A 22337-nucleotide genomic window follows, 5' to 3' on the forward strand; every position below is an offset into this window, starting at 1 on the left:
TAAACTCATTGATCTACCAGCTCTAAGATCCCACAGTTCTATGGAAGAGGCCACAGTGACCTTATAATTTAACCCACTGGTTTTACAGATGAGGAAATAGAATCCTAAAGAAAGTGAAAGTCTCCCGGGGGTTCTCAGCATTGGTGCAATGTTCCTGACTCAGCCAGGGCAGATAAAAGGAGGGGAAACCAGAAATGAATTTATACTGAGAGCATGACTCCCCGAGGTCCAAGTGCACCTTCCCTGCCACCCACTTTTTTGGGTTGATTTTACCCTCAAGAACTCTCTGAAACTAGATGATGCCCACCTGGGAGCTGAGACACAGATCCATGTGTTGGTTCTATCCTTGCAGAGCCTGGGCTGAGGCCTGGTGGCTCTAAATATCACATCCTCTCTTGCTGAAAACAGCTCTCTCAAGGGCCAGAGAAATGGAAAGAGATGATGGCTCTGACCCACAAAAGACACTGCAGACAATGAATACCCCATCTCTCAGGTCCTTGTCACACTTCATAGATGTGAACATCTCAACCTTCTCCCAACACTGCTAATGGTGCTTTGGAGGACGTTAGGAAAGAGTGGCGAGACTTCCCCCCCATGTTAGAGACAGGAAGACAGGGACTTAGATGGGAAAAGGACTTGGGCAGTGAGTGCCTTGCCAGTATGGCAGCAAGTGCCCCTCAATCTAGGCTCAGCTGTGAAGTTCCTCCATCCTGAGGAGGTGACCACCCCCAATTATGTGCTGTTATAAAATAGGGTGTCAGACTTCAGCCAAGCCATAATGAGATTCTGATTTCTCTCGCAAGTTGGTAAAATAAATAAATAAATATGATAACAGTCAAGTCTGGGGAGACTGTAGGGAAATAGCATTCTTATATTTTAGAGATGGGGGGAAGGAACAAACTTCGTTGGGGGCAATCTGGCAACATGAAGTCAGAGTTCTAAAGTGTGTATCTCTAGGAATCTATCCTAAGGAAATCATCTCAGGCACACACAAAGATTTAGCTGGAAGGATATTCATCACAGTATTGTTTATATTAAGAGATAATTCAGGAAAACAAAGTCCTCTAATATCCAACCATAGAGGACTGTTCAGGGAAATGGTGGCATAGCCATTCTCACAATGAGGTATAATTTAATAATTTAAAATAGTGACAGAGATAATATTTAATAATATACAAAGATGCTTGATGTATGTTGCTTAGGGGAAAAATAACTTATTTTATGATCCTAGTTTTGTAAATATATGTGAATATCTTTGGGGTGTGCACCAAAATCTTAGGGTAATATGATAGAGAGATTTTTATTTTCTTCGTTTTCTTTTCTTTTTTGGTTTATCTGCAATTTCTAAACATTCTCAAATAAACATATATCACTTTTGTCATATTGGTCTTTGATAATGCCACTTCAGAGCACCCTCCCAGAAGAGCTGAGCAAACCTTGCAGGTGGGTCCAAGGCACTTCTGCAGGTTGATCCGATCAGCTTCCTGCTCCATTTCCCCGTTGAAGTCATAGTAGGCCATGTCCCCCACCAGCAAGGAATTGTGGGAGACAGGCAGGAGGCCACACTTCATGGCTGACACCTTAGGGAGACCACGGAATGGTTAGCACCTGCAGCCCCCCAGCCACACTCTGTCACATCTTTCTTCAGAGCCACACAGTCCAGCTATACTCTGGGGGCCAGCGGGGAGGTGAGTGGGGAAGCAGGCACACGAGAAAGGCCTTTGATTCCTCCACCTGGCTTGGGTCTGTTCTCATGCTGCTTGCTGTAATGTCTTTTCATTACAGTTTTCACAGAAGCCATGTCAACATACCACCTTTTAAAACTGCTGGAAAGAATGCACTCAAGAGAGCTACTGCCGCCCCTGCCCTGGCTTTGCTTTTGTCTCAGGACTCTGAGAAGAGGCAGGGTGTGGTGGAGTTTGCATCCGGCTGAAGTGAAGCAGGGTCCAGGTCCCCTGGGATGGGGTGGTGGAGACCCTCAGCTTTGGTTTCAGTGCAGAAATTGCCACAACTCCTCACTAACAGGGAGGCCCATTGAGAAGCCCCATTCTATGGCACTGGGCCAATACAAGTGCCAGGGACCAGCATTAAGTCACAGGTTGTAACCCCAGCCCCACCTTTTATTAAAAGCCAGGATCATGGATGCTCATCCTGCCCATGTGTCAGCTTGGGCCCTGCAGAGACGCACATGCAGCCCAAAGACATCACTGAGCCTTAGTCCAAATTCCGGATGGAGGTCTGAATGTTCATAGTTGGTGTGCTTCACTGAGGAAGCAACAGGCTGGTGACATATCTGCTCTGACCCTGCAGGTGTGTGGCCTGGGGTCAGTAGAATGGGGTGAGGATTGGGGGAACACCCCGACTGGTTTTCTGCTGTCTTTCCAAGTGACGTTGCAGTGTTTTAGGTACACACGGAGAAATGACCAGAGACCCTTGGGGAACAACCCGCTCCTGAGGTCATTTCTTCTATTCTCTCCCAGTGTTGCTGGCACTAGTCCTCAGGTCACAGCCTACCCTGAGCTATGGAAAAGTGGGTTCAGGTTCCCACCATCTTGTTATCCTCTGTCAAGATATCCTCTAGCCAGAGCCTGGGCTGTGTGAGAGCAGGCACCACCCCTGGTCCTGAGTAGACGACAGACACTCAGGAGGTGCTGTCCCTTGGGTAAGTGGTCCCAGTTTATGAATGTAGCAGGGTGGGAGACTTGGCAGAATGGACAGTCCACGTCTTTACTCTATACTAAGACTTTGCTGGTTAGAAAGATGGATGGGATGAGGGTTCCCTCATTGGGAGTTCTCTCTCCTCACCTTGGTCTGAGTTCCAGGAGATCTTTCCAGAACTGCTCTAAATAAGATTGTTACTACCTTGGGTGGCTTATGTATTTCTCCAGGGAGAATCTCAGAGAAACGGGTTCCCTGGGTCTGGCTGCCAGCTGCAGGGAGTGAAATGCTGGATGCAGAGCTCCCGTGGCTGGGGAGGAGCCCACTCACCGCTGCCGTGGCCGGCGTGTGCAGGTGGATGACGCAGCGCACGTCTGGTCTGGCGGCGTAGATGGCCGAGTGCAGACAGAAGCCTGTGGTGTCCACTGGGAAGCAGCTGCTGCCCTTCTCCACCACCTCTCCCAGGACGTTCACCTTGATCTGGGCCAGGCAAGAAGACAGACTTACAGCAGCAGGACGGGGCAGAGGTCCCTCACTCATCTCCCAGTGGGTGGTCCTGCACATGCCACCCACCTACGCTCGCTCACTGCAGACACCGTGAGCAACGGCTGGGCTTGGTGCTGGGGGAAAACGCCCCCACCCCTGCCATCAGGGAGCACACAGTCTAATGGAGGGCATAGATGATTGTCACTCAGCAGGAAAAACGCTAGAGCAGAATTTCTCAGACTTTACTGTGCACACGAACCCTGGAGAGCCTGGCAAAACACCCATTCTGATTCATAGACTGAGTATGGGCCTGAGAGTCTGCACTTGTAACAGGTTCCTAAGTAATGCCCATGATGCTGGTCCACAGACCATACTTTGAGTAGCAAGTTGTTAGAAGAGAGTCATTCACAGAATTCTCTAGAAGCAGATAGAAGGGGTCTTTAATCCCAGCAGAAAAGGAGGATCAGAGAAGCCTTTCCAGAGGAAGGAACATCTAAGCTGAGCCCTTTATTTTTTTTTTATTTTTTGAAATTTTAAAAAGCATACACAAAGGTCAGGAGAATAGTATAATGAACACCCATCTACCAATCACCCAAAAGCTAGGTCTTAAAGGACAAGTGGAAAGTAGTCACTAGTTTTATGAATATAATCTGCTTTTGACTCCAAGGGGCTGGCAGGTGTCATGGCTAAAATATTACACGCTTGTGTGTGTATGTCTTTGTGCGCAAGTGTGAGCATACTTGAGAGAGAGCTGGTGGCTGGTGGCTGGCCATGATGTTCCTTACTTAAACAGAACACCAACATCCGAGAAGGTCACTTTGTGACTGCGATACAACAAGACATAGGATACTCCTTAATCCTGTCTAAGCACAAATATAAACAAACTGTGCAAGCACAAAAACGACCAACACCCTCGTCTCCTGGCTAATAAGAGAGGTTGGCTGCTTCTTTACCAATGACAGCTTTAGCCTCGTGCCAGCCCCCAAGTGCTGGGACGTACTTAGTGAGTGGACACAGGCTGGATTTCACCCTCTCCTCTCTGCCTCATCAACCAGGCTCCCTTGTGCAGTACACAAGCTGCACAGCCATACACAGAAGCACTAAGTCTATAAACACTCTCTGAGCATCTTACGCCCGTGACTCCCAAACCTGTATCTCTAGGCCAGATCTCCTCTGAACCTAGGATAACCAACTGCCAACAGACGTCTCCTCCTGTATGTCCCATACCCCAGCCCAGCTGATCACCAGGCCCACTAAACATGCAGGCCCAGAATTTCCTTCCTGGCTTACTGTAATAGCCCCAACTAGTTGTCCTGACATGAGTTTGCCTCCACACAGCTGTCAGAGTGATCATTCTACAACAGAAGCCTAATCGCATCACTCTCGTGCTTACTATACTTCAGCAGCTCTGCATGTCCAGCCTTCTGTGCCACTTATCATCTGGTCCCTTCTCAGCTTCACCTCCAGACACAAATACTTGATCCAGGCTTGGCCACTTCCTGTTCTCCCACATGCATAGGGACCTTGCATGCGTCTGGGCTTGGTGCATGCGGCTCTCCTGCTGAGAGCTCAGTTGTTCTGTCAAACCTCTCCCTGCCACCCTGGTCCAAATCTGCTTATCTTGTTGGCTCATGAGGACTCCACTCCTGCACCACTGTTTTGGCCTTGAAGCCTCCTCTCTCACCCCTCCAACTCCAACCGCTCCTGGCAGGGCTAGGAGCCCCTTCCTGAGGCTCGCAAGCTCTCTGCATCTCTGTTGGAGCACTCTTTACTCTGACTTTTCATCGCTGTTTACCTCACCTGTCTGCCCTGACCAGACCATGAGCACCTTAGATGGAATCTGTGTTGTCCTTATCTCTACGGTCCCAGTTCTCATTTGCAATCACTTCCATGGGTCACTTACCTTCTCTGGGCACAAGTGTCCTCTTCTGCCTATAAAGTGGTCTTAGTCATCCTCACGATTCTGTCTTGCCCAGATATTCTGTGACTCAGTCAGCCTGGACTTTCAACTGAGCAGCTGGACTCTACACCTGAGCGTGTCGCAAAGCTGGCAGACACCCCCCCAGATGGTGTCCTCCTCTCCCAGGTGCATGGCACGGCAGTTGCGGCCCACACATCTGAGAAGGACTGGGCAGGACACAGCGCTTTCTACTGCTTTCCTCCTCCCACCCAGAAGCCTTTCCTGATCTAAGCCAACTTCTGGAAGTTTCTTCCTGCTCCACCTAAAAGGAGGAGCACTGGAAGGGGACCTAGCAATTACCTCTAAAGGCTCTGGCACTAGATGAGTCTCACACTGCTTTGAATCTCATTCTAATGTAGCCCCCCACCCAGGAAAGCCCCCAACTCCCAATCTTTGTGGCCCCACCCCAGGCTTAGCTATCCATGAGTCTGCTCAGAGGACTCCAGGCCCATCTCCTCTCCCTCTTCCTCCTACTGCACTTGCTGCCTGCACTTCACACTTGGTCTCTTGGTCACATCATGCTCTGGGCACTCAGTTCTTTCCATGTGTCTTCTCTGCCCCACCAGATTGCAAGCTCCATGAGGGACAGGACAACAGTGGCTAATACGGAGATGACTCATCACTGTAGGAGCAGAGCGGGTACTGTCATTTCAATAAGGAGTGAAACACCGATGTACTCACCAGGCTGGATGCTGTGACTTCACTGCAAGAAACTCCCTTAGGGCTAATCAGGAAGTGGTCTTGCTCCTTACTGACTCTCAACTGGAGAAAAGACACACATTGTCACGGACAAGGAAGGAGAGGAGACATTTCCAAGGACATTGCTTGAATCCCCTCTTTGCCTGAATCCACTGTGCCCAAGTCTTCCTCCAATGAACCCTTATCTCTCCCCTCACCCATGAGTGATCAAGAGGACTCGGCCTTTATTTGGAGCTGGGGAAATGGAGCTACAAAAGGAATCTCACAATGATCAAGGATAGCTCTAGATATAGGATCTGGTAGTTCCTGGTCCCCATCCAAAGAAGTCCCACTGCATTTTGGCTAAAGGCTACCAGGCGATGCCATGGCCATGCCAAGGGTTAGGCATTCTCCCTTTGGATTCTGTGGGGGCCCCATGCAGTGCCCCACCACTCCAAGGGGCTCTCCTCACCGTGACATAGGTGTCACTCAGCTGGGCCCAGCCATAGAGGTCCAGGAGCCGGTAGACACTGCTGATCTTGCATCGCATGAGCCGCTCCCCCTTGGCCAGGTTCAGGGAGTCAGCAGTGTGGAGGTCATTGATAGGCGTCATCATGGAGAAGTCTGCAGGGCGCAGTTCTCTCAGGGGCAGGGTCTCTCATCTGACCACCCCTTGCTTGCCCATGCCTCTCCAAATTCTCAGTGGCACTACACTGCACAAGACACTTGTCCAGGCAAGGGATTAAACACTCTTTGACCCTTTCTCAGGGGGAGATAGTCCATTGAATGGAAATTTGTACCCAGTAGAGTCCTCTGCTCATTCAGGTAAGAAAAGCATTGCTTTTGGCCAAAAATCATGGCATGACTAAAGGCCACAGAGTAAAGAGCTCTTGGAATGCTAAGCTTCCCATAAATCCTATAAAGATGAACACTGAATAAAAACAAGAATAAATTTCTGAATGGAAACATGGGCATATTCCATCAGTTAGTTTTAGTGAAGAAGTTACTCATCATTAAACCTGCTATTATCATGTTGTTCTAACTACACCATGTAATAGAACTTCTTCTGTGATTTGGAAATAGGGCAAATAGAAAGCCAACTCAGCCAGGCAGTAACTTCCTGAACTTTTATGATGAGTCACAGAAGTCTGCATGGCTGGGTTTGGCTGAGGGGCCTGAGGCCTCACACAGGGCACATCTGCTCCTCTCTGCATATGCAGTGCCTTGGTTATGTGATGGCTCTTTCTGGAATTTTTTTTTTTTAAGATGACCTGTAAGGGGATCTTAAATCTTGACTTGGTGTTGTGAGCACCACGCTCTCCAAAGTGAGCTAACTGGCCATCCTGATAGAGGGATCCGAACCCGTGGCCTTGGTGTTATCAGCACCACACTCTCCCACATGAGCCACGGGCCGGCCCTTCTTTCTGGAATTTTGGAGCGATGTGGAAAGGATTTGGAAATGGGCCTACAAGGTTTGATAGCCTTGTCCTCAAGGCACCCAAAGGGTTTGGGAGTTGACATCCAGTCTATCCCATTAACCATGATGACTTCCTCCTATGACTTTGGAAGGCAGAAGAGGGCATGTGAGCACCAGCATGTGGACTAGTCAATGTCTAGGAACCAATAAAAGAATCAATAGAGAAGGATTCTGGCTTAAAATGATGTCTGGCTGGGAGCCTCCTGATACTGCCTTTCCCAGCTCCCCACTAAAAACTTTAATGGATTAAAGTGCTCTTCAGAAGCTTTCTTCATTTCTGTAAGTCTCTCTGCTACACAACGTGATGTATGTAGCAGGTTTGCCATTAGTTAAAACGATGAGATGGTCTGCAAATGTGAGGGCAGATTGGGTGCTGTGCACCAACATCCAGCAAGCACAGCACCTTGAAATCCCCCAGTGTGGAGTATACTATAAAGCAAATGTATTTCGCAGGGCCTGGTTTTCCAGAGCACTGCAGTTTCAGGTTTAGCCTAACTTCTTAAAAGTACATATAAAAATGTTGACCTTGCAAAAGACAGGAAATTTTCCCCAGGCTAAAAGTCTCTGTTGTAAGATAAAGAATTGTAGCACAGCAAGGTTGCTGGCTCAAGGACAGACAAGTTACTGATTAATATGTAAACATACTGGGAAATTGCTGTAAGGAGAGAGAATGATTGCTAAGATCAAGCTTTTGTTGGTAGATCGACTTAACCTCTTGCAAATTGCATTATGATATGTCACTTTGCTTGTTTTACTGAATGTTACTAGCCTCTATTGTTAAACTTGTTAAACTATTACCCCACCTATGTTCTTTTTCTGTAACTTCCTTGTCTGGAGAATAAACACGGGGTGAGAACCCCAGTTCTTGGTTAATTTCCCAAATGGAAAGAATGTCTCTCTCTTGAGGGTTCCAGGAGATTAACCCCTTTTTGGGGCCTCTCACTGCTCAGAAGAGATGGGCTTTGAGTAATCTTTGGCAGCTCCATCACCCAAGGGAAAAGGGGTGACAAATCCATGGGAGGCAAAGCAACACCAAAACCCCAAATTCTGAGGCAAATGCAGCCAGGCAGAAAACAACCTATCTGAGTTTGAACTCATGACACTCGGGACCTCACCTCTCCACATCCCCTGACTCACACACCCTAGACGTGTACTAAGCTGATCCGTTTGTCTTCCTGGCATATGCTGATTGGTGAGGCAATGGGAATGCTGGTCAGCCCTACTGTTCTCTCAAAAGAGACATGAAAATAACGACAGAGAATACAGTAGATATGGGAGACAAAGACCAGAGAGCCAGCATATAATCAGTATTGATATGATAGAAGAAAAAGTTTCTGAACTGAAAAAAAGACCTGTGTATACAAATTGTAAGGACTACTGTATTACAGGGTAGGGGAAGTCCATAAAAAGATAAAACCGAACAATTATATGCTTCCTGGAAACATTTCTGAAATACAGGAATAAGAGAAAAATCCACAAGCATCTAGGGAAAAAATGTTGGTTACCAACAAAGGAACAAAAAAAGGCTATCTCAGATTTCTCTATTAACAACCACAGAATGCCATAAGACAATGCTATAAGAGGTTTACAAAAAAACAAAAACAAAAAACACTAAAATAAAGTGACCCAAAACAGGTAAAAATAAAAGGAAGATCCAAAGTACACAAGGCAAATATAAACAAAAAGTAAGCAGAGGTCATAATATCATTATGAAAGTAAAAGTCAGGTAAAACAGTATTCTCTTGGACAAAGAAAGGTATTTTATACAGATTAAAGGTAAAATCCACAATGAAGCTATAGCAATAAAGAATGCTTATGCTCTAAATAATATTTCATCAAGATATATAAAGCAAAAACTATCATAAATACAAACAGAAATGAAAAGAAATCAAATATAGAGGGAGACAACACAACTCTCATTTTTGACAAAAATCAAATAAAAATGAAAATATAGACTAAGTATTATGCCCTAGAAATAATCTACACCCATATATCAATTTTAAATGATATTATTAGGCCACAAATAAAATAAAATAAAATAATTAATTGAATAAATAAAAATAAATAAAATAAATACCCAACACAGAAATGAAATAGGCAACATTTTCTAAACATAATGCAATAAAACCCAATGTTGTTAAAAAAGTCTTTAAAATAATATATATTCAACTACTTGGAAATGAGAAAACACACTCCCAGAAAGCTCTTAGAATAAAAATAAAGTCAAGATTGTCCAGTTAGCTCAGTTTGTTAGAGCGCAGTCTTATAACACTAAGGTCAAGGGTTCAGATCCCTTTACCAGCCAGCCAGCCAGCCACCCAAAAATTAATAAATAAAGTTAAAACAGTAATTGCAAGCTATTTAGACATTAAAGAAATACTATGTTTCAAAATTCGTAGGATAAGGTCAAATCTATACTCAGAAAAAAATTCATAGCTTTAAATGTCCTTATATTGAATTAAACATAAAAATAAAGTCTGTTTCTATTTATATAGAAAAAAATAAAAAATAAAATAAACCAAAGAAAAGTTATGGAAAAGAATTAATAAATATAAAAACTAAATCAATGAATTGGGAAACAGGAAAATAGTAGGACCAATAAGTAAATCCAAGAATTGGCGTATGTGAGAGGGTATATGAATAAACAAACATCTGGATTGGTCAATAAAGAGAAAGTAGAAATACACAGCACCAGAAATGACTTATTTCAGTAATAAAAAAAAATTTCAATATTCAGAAATCTATTACTACAACTCATCACATCAATTGTTCAAGAAAAGAAATATCAACAAATGCCCAAAATGCATTTTATAAAATTCAACATTCATTTCTGAGAAAAGCCCATAGTGGACTAGAATAAAGAGATATTTTCTCAACATGACAAAAAATAATTATCTCAAACTCTTGTGGTTTTGTTAAAATAGAAAAAATAAAAAGAAATTCCATCAAAGTCCGAAACAAGACAAGAATGATTATTCTCTAATCTATTATTGAACATTGCTCTGAAAGCTCTAACAAATGCAATGAGAAAACTGGAATAATAACCAAAGGGTAAAGGTTGGAATGAAGGAGGCAAAATGGCCATTATTTGCAAATTATGTGACTTTTCTATATATAAAACCCATGAGAATTAACGGAGAAGATATTAGAATTTAAATGAGTTTGATAAGGGGCTAGTTTAAATATACGTATCCAACAATTTTCTTAAATGAGAGCTATAACCAGAAAGAAGATTGAATGGAGAAAGATTCATTTAAAATAACAAAGTTACATAATATTTCCAGGATAAACTTAAGAAATTAGTAGGGACTATGTGAAAACTACTAAGCTTTTCTGATGGATATTAAAGAAGACTTAAATAAATAGAAGGCATACCTCATTTCTGAAAAGATTTAAAATTCATTCATGCAAATATTATTTTAAGCACCTACTATGCGCCAGCACCATTCTAAATCCAGGACACTATTCTAGGATACAGCAGTGACCCAAACATACAAATTTCCCCCATGGAACTTACCTTCTAATATAAAATTATAAATTTATAAATTCTCTACCAAATCAATCTATTCATTTAATGTAATCCCAATCAAAATCCCAAAAGGAATATTTTAAGGCAGATGGGGGGACTTGATGAAATAATTCTAAAGTTATTTTAAGGAATAAACTTGTATGAACAGTTAAGAAAAATTGAGAAATGAATAATTAAGTATATTTGTCAAAGTGGATGATAAAACACAGGGAAGGTGTTTCTAAGCATGCAATTAAAAGCAGAACACACAAAGGGAAATTATAATGCATCAACTACATGGAAATTAAAGAATTCTATGAGGCAAAAAACACCATGAACAGACCCTTGCGGCACCAGCACTGGGGCCCAGTCTAAGGCCCAAAGGGAAGCGCACATAGCCCAGCAGCTGCAGAGGTGAGCCAAGACCCACATGGCACCAGGGATCAGTCTAAGGCCCTGGGGCAAAGGGAAGTGCACACAGCCCAACAGTGCTGAGGTGAGCAGAGACCGGACCCTTGTGGCACTAGGGTCCAGTCTAAGGCCCTGGGGGGGAGGGGTAGTGCATGCAGCCCAGCAGCCACCAAGGTGAGCTGAGACCTGCACAGCACCAGGGGCTCAGTCTACAGCCACAGAAAGCTAGAACTGGAGCCAAGTTGGTATAATATAGATTGCACCACACCTTCTGTTACCACAAGGACAATTCACCACCATAGTAGGAGCTAGGGCCACTCTACAGGCAACCTGCTACTCACTTGACTACATTGACATAAGAAGAGTCACAAGTAGAGACTGCAAATAGAGGAGGAAGTCTTTATCCTCATAGCCAACCCCAGAGTAACAGAAAAAGCAAATCTTCTACCAGATGACCAAACATCAACGAAAAAATACTAGAACTACAAACAAGAAGATATGACACCACCAAAGGAATACAGTAATGCTCAAATTCCAGACCCCATAGAACAGGAAATACTTGAAATGTCTGAAAAAGAATTCCGAGCAATGATCTTAAGAAAGCTTGAAGAAATAAAAGAAGACTCAATTAGAGCATACAAGGAAACAAGAAAAAATATCCAGAACACAAAGGAGGAAATTTACAAAGAGATTAATACCTTAAAAAAGAATGTAGCAGACCTCCTAGAAATGAAAGATTCATTTCTTGAAATAAAAAACACAACAGAGAACTTAAGCAGCAGGCTAGAGCAAGCAGAAGAAAGAATTTCAGATCTTTTTTTTTTTTTTTTTTTTTTTTTTTGTCGTTTTTTCGTGACCGGCACTCAGCCAGTGAGTGCACTGGTCAGTCCTATATAGGATCCAAACCCGCGGCGGGAGGGTTGCCACGCTCCCAGCGCAGCACTCTACCAAGTGCGCCACGGGCTCGGCCCAGAATTTCAGATCTTGAAGAGGGTCTTTTCAAAATAACCCAGGCAGACAAAAAAAAAAAAAAAAGGAGAAAAGAAATAAAAATAACAAGGAAAATCTAAGAGAGATAGCCGACAACCTCAACCACTCTAACATCCAAATTGTGGGTATTCCAGAAGGGGAGGAGAAAGAAAAAGGTATTAAAAACCTGTTCAAGGAAATAATAACAGAAAACTTCCCAAGGGTAAGGAGAGATCCAGACCTTCAGATCCAGGAAGCTCAAAGGTCCCCAAACAGATTCAATCCAGAAAGACTCTCTCCAAGACACATTAAAGTCAAATTTGCAAAGCTCAAAGACAAAGAGAGAATCCTAAAAGCAGCAAGAGAAAAGCGGCAAGTCACCTATAATGGAACCCCTATCAGAATAACAGCAGACTTCTCAACTGAAACCCTACAGGCCAGAAGAAAGTGAAATGATATATTCAAAACACTAAAAGAAAAAAATTGCCAGCCAAGAATTCTTTACCCAGCAAGGCTCGCCTTCAGAAATGAGGGAGAAATAGTGCATCTCCCAGACAAACAAAAATTGTGGGAGTTCACCACCACTCGACCTTCCCTGCAAGAAATTCTCAAAGGAGTCCTTTATCCGGAATGTCACTACCATGGATACACAAGAAAGAGCAAAATCTGCTGTTAAAACAAAAATGCCAGTGAGAAAGAGTAAGAAGCTAAATCATGCCACCTCAAATATCCAACTAACATTGAAGAAGAGAAATGAAAGGGGAAGTAAGGATCAAAAGATATTTAAAACATCTAAACAAAAAGCAATTAAATGACAGGAATTCAACAATATCTGTCAGTAACCACCCTAAATGTGAATGGATTAAACTCCCCATTCAAAAGGCACAGATTGACTGACTGGATTAAAAAGCTAGACCCAAGTATATGCTGTCCTCAAGACACCCATCTCACATACAAAGACACAAACAGACTGAAAGTGAAGTGATGGAAAAAGACGGACCATGCAAAGAGAAACCAAAAATGAGCAGGAGTAGCTATTCTTATATTGAATAAAACGGACTTTAAACCAAAAACCATAAAAAGAGACAAAGAAGGCCACTATATAATGATAAAAGGACCTATCCAGCTAGAAGACTTAACAATCATAAATATATATGCACCCAATACTGGAGCACCCAGATATATAAAGCAAACACCCTTAGACCAAAAGAAAGAAATAGGCCCTACTACATTAATAGTGGGTAACCTGAACACCCCTCTTTCAGTATGGGACAGATCTTCCAGGCAACAAATCAACAAAGAGACATAGGATTTAAACCACACATTAGACCAATTGGACCTGGCAGATATATACAGAACATTTCACCCAACAACTAAAGAATATACTTTTTTCTCATCAGCTCATGGAACATTCTCCAGGATAGATCACATGTTAGGTCACAAATCTAGCCTCAACAAATTTTTAAAAAGTGAAATCATTCCAAGTATCTTTTCAGACCACAATGGACTAAAATTGGAAATTAATAATAAGCACAACCCTGGAAACTATACAAATACGTGGAAACTAAATAATAGGTTCCTGAATGACCTATGGATCTAAGAAGAAATTAAACAGGAAATCAAAAAATTTCTAGAAACTAATAAAAATAAAGATACCTCATACCAAAACCTATGGGATACTGCAAAAGCAGTACTAAGAGGCAGATTTATTGCAATAAATGTTATATCAAAAGAATGGAAAGACTTCAAATAAATGACCTAACACTATGCCTCAAAGAACTTGAAAAACAACAACAATCCAAACATAAAGGCAGTAGATGGAAAGAAATAATTAAGATCAGAGCAGAACTAAATGAAATAGAGACCCCCCAAAAATAGAAAGATCAACAAAACAAAACGTTGGTTTTTTCGAGAAGATCAATAAAATAGACAAACTATTAGCTAGGTTAATAGAAAAAAGATGAGAGAAGACCTAAATAACAAAAATCAGAAATGAAAAGGGAGACATTACAACTGATACCACAGAAATACAAAGAATCATTAGAGACTATTATAAACAACTGTATGACAACAAATATGAAAATCTGGAAGATATGGATAAGTTTCCAGACACATACAAACTACCAAGACTGAACCAAGAAGAGATAGAAAATCTGAACAGACCAATAACAAACAAGGAGATTGAAGTGGTAATTAGCAATCTTCCAACAGAGAAAAGTCCGGTCCAGATGGCTTTACAGCTGAATTCTATCAAACTTTTAAAGAGGAGTTAATACCAATTCTCCTTAAACTATTCCAAACAATGAAACAGAAGCTACTCTCCCAAACTCATTCTATGAGGCCAACATAACTCTGATACCAAAACCAGATAAAGACACAACAAAAAAAGAAAACTACAGGTCAATATCCTTGATGAACCTAGATGCAAAATCCTCAACAAAATATTAGCAATCAGTATACAGCAACATATTAAAAAAATTATACACTATGATCAAGTGAGATTCATCCCAAGGATGCAAGGATGGTTCAACACACAAAAGTCAATAAATGTGATACATCACATCAACAAACTCAAGGACAAAGACCATATGATTATCTCAGTTGATGCTGAAAAAGCATTTGACAAAATTCAACATCCCTGCATGATAAAGACTCTCAATAAATTAGGTACAGAAGCAAAACATCTTAACATAATAAAGCCATTTATGACAAGCCCACTACCAGTATCATTCTGAATTTGGAAAAATTGAGGGACTTTCCCTTTAAGAACAGGAACAAGACAAGGATGCTCACTCTCACCACTTCTATTTAACATAGTATTGGAGGTATTAGCCAGAGCAACCAGGCAAGAGAAAGAAATAAAGGGAATCCAGATTGGAAAAGAAGTCAAACTTTCCCTATTTGCAGATGACATGATACTATATATAGAAAAACCTACAGGCTCTATCAAAAAACTCCTAGAGCTAGTTAATAACTTCAGTAACATTGCAGGATACAAAATAAATGCCCCCAAATCAGTTGCATTTATATATGCAAATAATGAACTAACAGAAAGAGAAATAAAGAAAGTAAGCCCATTTACAATTGTCATGAAAAAAAAATACCTAGGGATCAATTTAACCAAGGAGGTGAAAGACCTCTACAATGAGAACTACAAACAACTTCTGAAAGAAATTAAAGAAGAGACAAAAAGATGGAAAGATATTCCATGGTCTTGGATTAGAAGAATTAACATTGTTAAAATGTCTATACTACCCAAAGCCATCTACAGATTCAATGTAATTCCTATCAAAATACCAATGACATTCTTCACAGAAATGTAAAAAAACAATCTTACCCTTCATATGGAACAACAAAAGACCCCAAATAGGCAAAGCAATCCTGAGCAAAAAAAAAAAAAAAAGCCAGAGGCATAACACTACCTGACTTCAAATTATACTACAAAGCTATTGTAACCAAAACAGCATGGTACTGGTATTAAAATAGACATTTAGACCAGTAGAGGAGAATTGAGAACCCAGAAATCACCCCTCAGGCTTACAGCCATTTGATACTGGACAAAGGCAACAAAAATCTACATTGGGGAAAAGACTGCCTCTTCAACAAGTGGTGCTGGGAAAACTGGATATCCATATGCCAAAGAGTGAAACTAGATATGTACCTCTCACCATACATTGCAATCAACTCAAAATGGATGAAAAGGCTTAAGTATAAGACCTGAAACTGTAACATTACTAAGGGAAAATGTAGGTGAAACACTTCAGCCACTAGGTCTGGGCAAAGACTTTATGAACATGAGCCTGAAAGCACAAGCAGTAAAAGAAAAAATAAACAAATGGGACTATATCAAACTAAAGAGCTTCTGCACAGCAAAGGACACAATCAACAGAGTGAAATGACAACCTACAGAGTGGGAGAAAATTTTTGCTAACTATGCATCCAACAAAGGATTAATATCCATAATATACAAGGAACTCAAGCAATTATACAGTAAAAAAACACAAATAACCCAATTAAAAAATGGGCAAAGGAGCTGAATAGACATTTTTCAAAGGAAAACATACAAATGGCTAACAGGTACATGAAAAAAATGATCAACATCACTAGTCATCACGGAAATGCAAATTAAAACTACACTGAGATACCACCTCATCCCAGTTAGACTGGCTAGAATCAAAAAGATAGTGAATAACAAATGCTGGCGAGGGTGTGGAGAGAAGAGAACACTCCTACACTGTTGGTGGGACTGTAAACTAGTACAACCACTATGGAAAACGGTATGGGGTTTCTCAAACAACTACAGATGGATCTTCCATACGATCCAGCCATCCCACTTCTGGGTATATACCCAGAGGAATGGAAATCATCATGTTGAAGGGATACCTGCACTCCCATGTTCATTGCAGTTCCGTTTACAATAGGCAAGACATAGAACCAACCTAAATGTCCATCAATGGATGATTGGATTGGGAAACTGTGCACCATGGAATTCTACTCTGCCATGAAAAAGAATGAAATTCTCCCATTTGCAACAACACGGATTACCCTGGAGAAACTTATGTTGAGTGAAATAAGCAAAGCACAGAGGGATAAATAACACATGTACTCACTCATATGTGGGAGCTAAGAGAGAAAGAAGGAAGGAAGGAAAGACCTCAGTAGTGCGTTGGACTTGCAGAGGGAGAAAACATTCCTTGGGCTACAAAGTGGAGTTGGGGGGGGAAGTGGGCAGGAGAGGGAGATTGGGGATAATTGGGTGGGAGACACAGGGCACAAATGCAATTTGTGGTAATGGGCATGCTGCCAGTATGAATCTGGCCCTCACATCTTGGGCATGAGGGGTGACAATCAGCTTTGTATCTCATGAATATTCATAACCAAAAACCAGACAAACAAACAAAAAACTACCATGAGCAAAATTAAAATGCAAAGGAGAAACTGGGAAAAAATTGCAGCATATTTGACAGATAATATAGAAAGAGCCTTACTTTATAAATATTTGAAAATCTTTAAGAAAAGAATATACTGTAGGAAAACTGGCAAAGGATGTGAATAGGCAATTTACTACAAAAATAAAATCAGATCCAGTATGTATATGAAAATACACAATACATCTAACCTCATTAGTAATCAAATAAATGCATATTAAAACACAAATAAAGTACTATTTATCACCTATCAAATCAGAAGGATGAAACAAATGGTAATATATATCACTATGGATGAGGACAGAGAAAATGGGCACTCCACGAGTATTGCATTGCTGTTGGAATGCAAATTGGTTCCATCTTTCTTTCTCCGAGATGGAGAATGGATGTAATTTGCCATTATGCAGTAAAGTCTTTAGAACATGCATATACTTTGAGCCAGCAATTCTACTTCTAGTAATTTATCTTAAGAAAATAGTCAAAGATATAATTTTAAATTTATTTACAAGGATATTTATTGCATTGTTCATAACAGCAAAAATTTGGAAATAATCTGAAAATCTAATAATAGGAAATTGATTAAATAGGATGTATCCACCAAAAATTATGTTGCAGACCCTATTTTATTACGTGAAAAATTAGTCAAGTTATTGAAATTATATGCATAATATGATTTCATTTCTGTTTGCATAATCTATATATGTTAAGAGAAAATGCTGGAAGGATAACACCAAAATATTGATAATAGTAATTTCTGGGTTTTGAGAGCACAGTATAGTGATTTTTGCTTCCCTTTCTTATTTTCCTAATTTGCAACCATAATCTTATATTAATCTTGTTGAGGGAGAGTATTTTTCAATGCTTATTTTTTAAAGCTTCATAGTCTTGGTTCCTCTTGGCCCTTTGGAGTCACGCTGGCCTGTCTAGTGGGGCTTCAATGGCCTCCTCCCATCCCCTGAAGTCACCTCCACCCCTCTCACTCCTGATTCCAGGCATCAGGGGTAATTCTCCTGTGGGTCTTTAGTTCACAGCAACATGCCAAGCAGAGCCAGGTACCTCTCTGGCTGCTGCTGAGCTCTCCCAGGCCTGCTAATGCAACTGCCCGGCTTGCTCGTAGCCTGGCAACAAATCTGCCTCTGGCTGTTCCTTCCTTTCTTCCCACCCCACCCCTCCACCCCTGCTCCTGGCAGCTGCCCAGATACCACTTACTCATGGAAGATGTTGGGAAGACTGCGTGGGAGGTGCTGGCCATGAAGTCCGCGATCTGCCGCAGGGCCCAGATGTTGGAGGAGTTGTTCCCCTTCTTCATCTGCTCCTGGATGAGGCCTTCCAGCTCCTCCCTGAAAGACTGAAGCAGGACCCGAGGTGCTGGTCCCCCCACAACCTCTCACACCGGGGACTGAGGGCCCCTTGGCCCCTGCGGCATATGGTGAACTCTTCCAAGTACCCACCTCTAGGCTCTGGATAAGCTAGGCCAGGGCCATGCTTGGGATCCCTCGGCCCCAGGGGACACTGGGCAATTCCATTGGGACCTCAAGAGCCTCCCCAAATTGATGTGTGGTGAGCAACAAGGAGATGCTGGGGAAGGATCCTGTGTTCCGTTGCCTTGTGGGCAGCAATCCAGATTCCATGTCCTTCCTGTGCCTACATGATGGCCAAGACCCCTCCCCACCGTCAGACATGGCAGGACTTCACTTTAGGAATTAAGGACATTTTTAAAAGTAGAACTGAATGAAAAAGTGTGCCACCTTCCCTCTCCATTAGCCATGCCTATGGCTCTCCTGGGCCTCAGTTTCCTCATGTGCTTAATGAAAGGTTCAGAGGAAGGGCAGAAGGATTGGATGACCTCTGAGGTTGCTTCCACTTCTACTCTAAGTCGGGCTTTTCAGACCACCAAGTCATAAACAAGGTGTCCTGCCCACTAGGTAGCAGTGGGAAACCCACAGGAGGAAACAGGAGCTGCTTAGGCGTGGCGAACCTATAAAAGGACAGAAGGAAGCATAACCTCCTCTAGTCTCCATCTCCTGCCTGAGAGCAGAGTTGCATCCACCAACCCAAAACCTGGGCTGGTGCTGTCTAATGCTGCCACCTCTCCTACCACCCCTCCTAGTCACAGTCTGGGGGTTTTCCTGTGCTTTTAGCACAGTGCTCACCCCAGTGCTTTTAGCGCCTGCCATATTTCTCCAGGCTCCCCAGCATAGTGATGCCAAGACCTCAGGCCTATCCCTCAGTGCTCCTCTGCCAGGCCCCAGCATGCACGTGGGCTCTCAGCCAGGGTCACGTGCAGTGCACGCACACGCCCTGGCTTCCTGAAGCCCAGGGGAGCTTCCACCCTCCCCAGCCCCTCCTGGCCAGCACTTGGGGATGCCAGCTCCATCCCTGGGCTTCCCAACCCTCAGGGTCATGCGCTGCTTCCTAAGGATCCCCAAGCTCTACCGCCCTTGGCCACCCTCTTGCCTCCCACCACACTGCTCTTTCTCCTCTCACCCAAAGGCCTGCATCACCCTCCTACTTCAGTGGTCCATTCTGCCCTTCTCAAGGAGGCACTGGCCCCAAGGAGGAGCTCTGTCCATGCCAGGCAAGACACCCACTGACCCCAACTCTGGAGGGACCGTAGGGTGATCTTGACTTGTCCTCCCTTCCCCCACGTCTGTCCCATAGTCCTATTGAACCCCCTCACGCTCCTCACCTCCACCCCCTGCACATCAAAGCCTTATTTACCTCCAAGAGTGAGTTCCTATTTTGTGGTGTTCAGTAAAGGGAGCCCCGAGCCTTCCTGGGGGAGCGCCCCCTGCTGGCCTCTAGTCTATTCATTGTTGCAGCTTTCGGTGAGGAGGGAAGACTGGAAACTGAGGCTCGGAGTGGGCACAGGAAGCTGAAGTGGGGCTCCAGTCTCTCAGCCCCATCTCCCCCCAACCCCCAACCCCGCTGAGCTAAACTGCCTGCGCACAAATCGGGTTTTGCCATGCACCAGTGACTAGGGGGAGAATCAAACACCCACGTGGCCAGACCCGTCGTGCTCAGCGGGCTTCAACTGCTGCCACCTCTGAGCAAGGGGAAGGGGAGTTAGTCATCTTTCAGGGTCACCCTGAAGAATCTGCGCCGCCCCCGCCCCTCCCCGGTCTCCTTCGCCCTCTCCCCGCCCGGCCCGGGTCTGACCCACTCACGGGGCTCTGCAGGATCATGGTGACACGCTTCTTCTGCTCCATCAGGTTGAAGTCCTGCCGCAGGTCCGCTGCGCGGTTGCGAAGGCGCAGGTACTCGGGGTCATCTTCAGAGAAGCGGTCAAAGTAATGCTGCCCCTGGGGGGGCGGCGGGGAGGCAGCCTCGGGGACCGTCTCTTCACTCATTTTCCTGGTGGGTTTGCAATCCGCTCCTGGAACCCTACAGAGGAGGGGAGAAGGTGAGCGGGCAGGTTGATGCTCCCAGTCGGGTTTCCCACTTCCCAGAGCAGAGGGTTGGGTTCCGTCGGATGCAGAGGGTTGGGTTCCGTCGGATGCACAGGGGGATGCGGCTATTCCTGGGAGGGTGAAAGCCGAGCCGCGGGGAGAGGGCAGGACGCGGCGGCTGCCGCTGGGCCGATCTGCAGGGCGCGCTAGTGCATCATCAGACGAGTGAAAACATGGGACCGCTCAGGTGTCCACGCCCTCTCTAACTGGCCAGCCTTAACTGGTCACACTGGGCTTGAAGTATAGATAGTTCCCAGGAGAAACACGACCTGCAGAGTTTTTGAGCATTTCTGTGATGCATACCTACATAGTGAAAACCTATATACTGCGAATTAGTACTTCATCTAAAATGTAAATCCTCTAATAAACCTCCTCAGAAATTATGGTGGGAAATTCACAAAAGAGCACTACCACTACTAAACAGGAACTACTAAAACTACTACTAAAAAAGAACAGGAACTACTAAAACGTGGGAAACGCTTTGCTCCATGCTTTTCTTTAGAACTTGGCCCCTGGAAAGGAATTATTGGTCAATTTGTTTCTCTAAAATGTGTCTTAATGCAAAATCAGATTCTTACCCCAAGTTTAGAAAGTATGCAGTTTTTACTAATGGAAAATTATTTTCTCCCCAAACCCCACGAACCACATACTGAGAAAGTCAAAGAATAAATATTGTTGGAAGGGTCCCTGCTATCTAGACCCAATCCTGGAGTAAGAACCAGGGCAGCCTTTGGAAAGCCAAGCTGGGGAAAAGCCCCATATTTTTCTACTCAAGCACGCTTTTTTAAATGCATGAAAAAAAGGCTGCAGTTCCAGCCTTCACTTCCCAGCTGTGGGACTTTGGCCAAGCCAGTCTCCTTTCGGGTGTCATCACTGCTGGGCCCTCAAGTCTGTGTTATGCCCCTTCAACACCAGGGCAGCTTTACAGAGCTTTAGCCTTCCCCCTGCTGGCTAATCCCCTCCTCAGCACAAGAAGGCATGGACCTTGACTGAACAATCATTAGTTTTTGAACATGTGTGTGGAAATTCAAACAAAAGAGCATTAGATGGGGTTGGGACACCTGGGTTCTCATCCATAACCTGCCGCTCCCCACTTCACCCCGTGGGCTCCCATTCCATGAGGATATGGAGTGTTCTCTTGTCCTCTTCAAGAATGCTCCTGGCCTCCCAGGCCCTGATCTGCCCTTTACCCTCAGCTGGCCAGTCCTGGTCCCCTCCAGCCTTGCTCTAGTGGTCCTGTTTGCACCAGCCTTAACTTTCATTCTGGCCAGTAGATCATTAGAAAGGATGCCTTGCTGATGGCCAGGAGAGCATCTTCTTGTCCCTGAGCTGCCTGTGACGTCTTCTTCCATCCTGTGTCAGGACTCTACCCTCCACCCATACAGCCTCTCTGGGTGGGGTGGGTGGAGGATATAGATAAACCTAGAGAGGACAAGCGGGAGTCCTGCCCATCTACCCAGATGGTTTGTTGTTGTTGTTTGTAATCTTCCTTTGGGGAAAGGAATAACAAGTTCAAGGGAAGGTACACAGACAGAGTCCCTCAAGGGTTGGCGGATGGTGTGGATCCTTGGCCTGGAGCCGTGGTTCTCACCCTTGGGGGCACATTGGAATCACCTGGGGAACTAAAAACTCTGATGCAAGAGATTCTAATATAATTAGTCTGGGGTGTGACCTGGACATCAGGATTTCTTTTTGCCACAGGAAACTGATCTTTACTCAACAAAGTTCTACGCAAGCGGGCTGTCACGCCACCTCAGCGCCAATCCCCAGCGCAGCATGGTTACAAATGGAGCCCTGAGGAGGGGGGAGGGTG

At 43.9% G+C, this 22337-nt stretch overlaps 1 protein-coding gene across 2 annotated transcripts in view; it reads right to left on the reverse strand.

The window, feature by feature from the left end:
• Positions 1-20425, reverse strand: part of ADD2 (adducin 2) — a 41214-nt gene extending 20789 nt beyond the window's left edge. For both annotated transcript variants that reach the window (XM_063077929.1, XM_063077928.1), the window contains exons 1-6: positions 20243-20425; positions 18285-18423; positions 6255-6406; positions 5786-5866; positions 2989-3138; positions 1437-1580 (exon numbers count right to left, since the gene is read on the reverse strand). In XM_063077929.1, coding sequence (XP_062933999.1) covers positions 1437-1580; positions 2989-3138; positions 5786-5866; positions 6255-6406; positions 18285-18423; positions 20243-20425 — 849 coding nt within the window. The remainder of the gene's footprint in view (positions 1-1436; positions 1581-2988; positions 3139-5785; positions 5867-6254; positions 6407-18284; positions 18424-20242) is intronic.
• Positions 20426-22337: the final 1912 nt, after the last annotated feature.

The sequence above is a fragment of the Cynocephalus volans genome, chromosome 14 (genome assembly GCF_027409185.1).
Source record: "Cynocephalus volans isolate mCynVol1 chromosome 14, mCynVol1.pri, whole genome shotgun sequence".
NCBI lineage: Eukaryota > Metazoa > Chordata > Mammalia > Dermoptera > Cynocephalidae > Cynocephalus > Cynocephalus volans.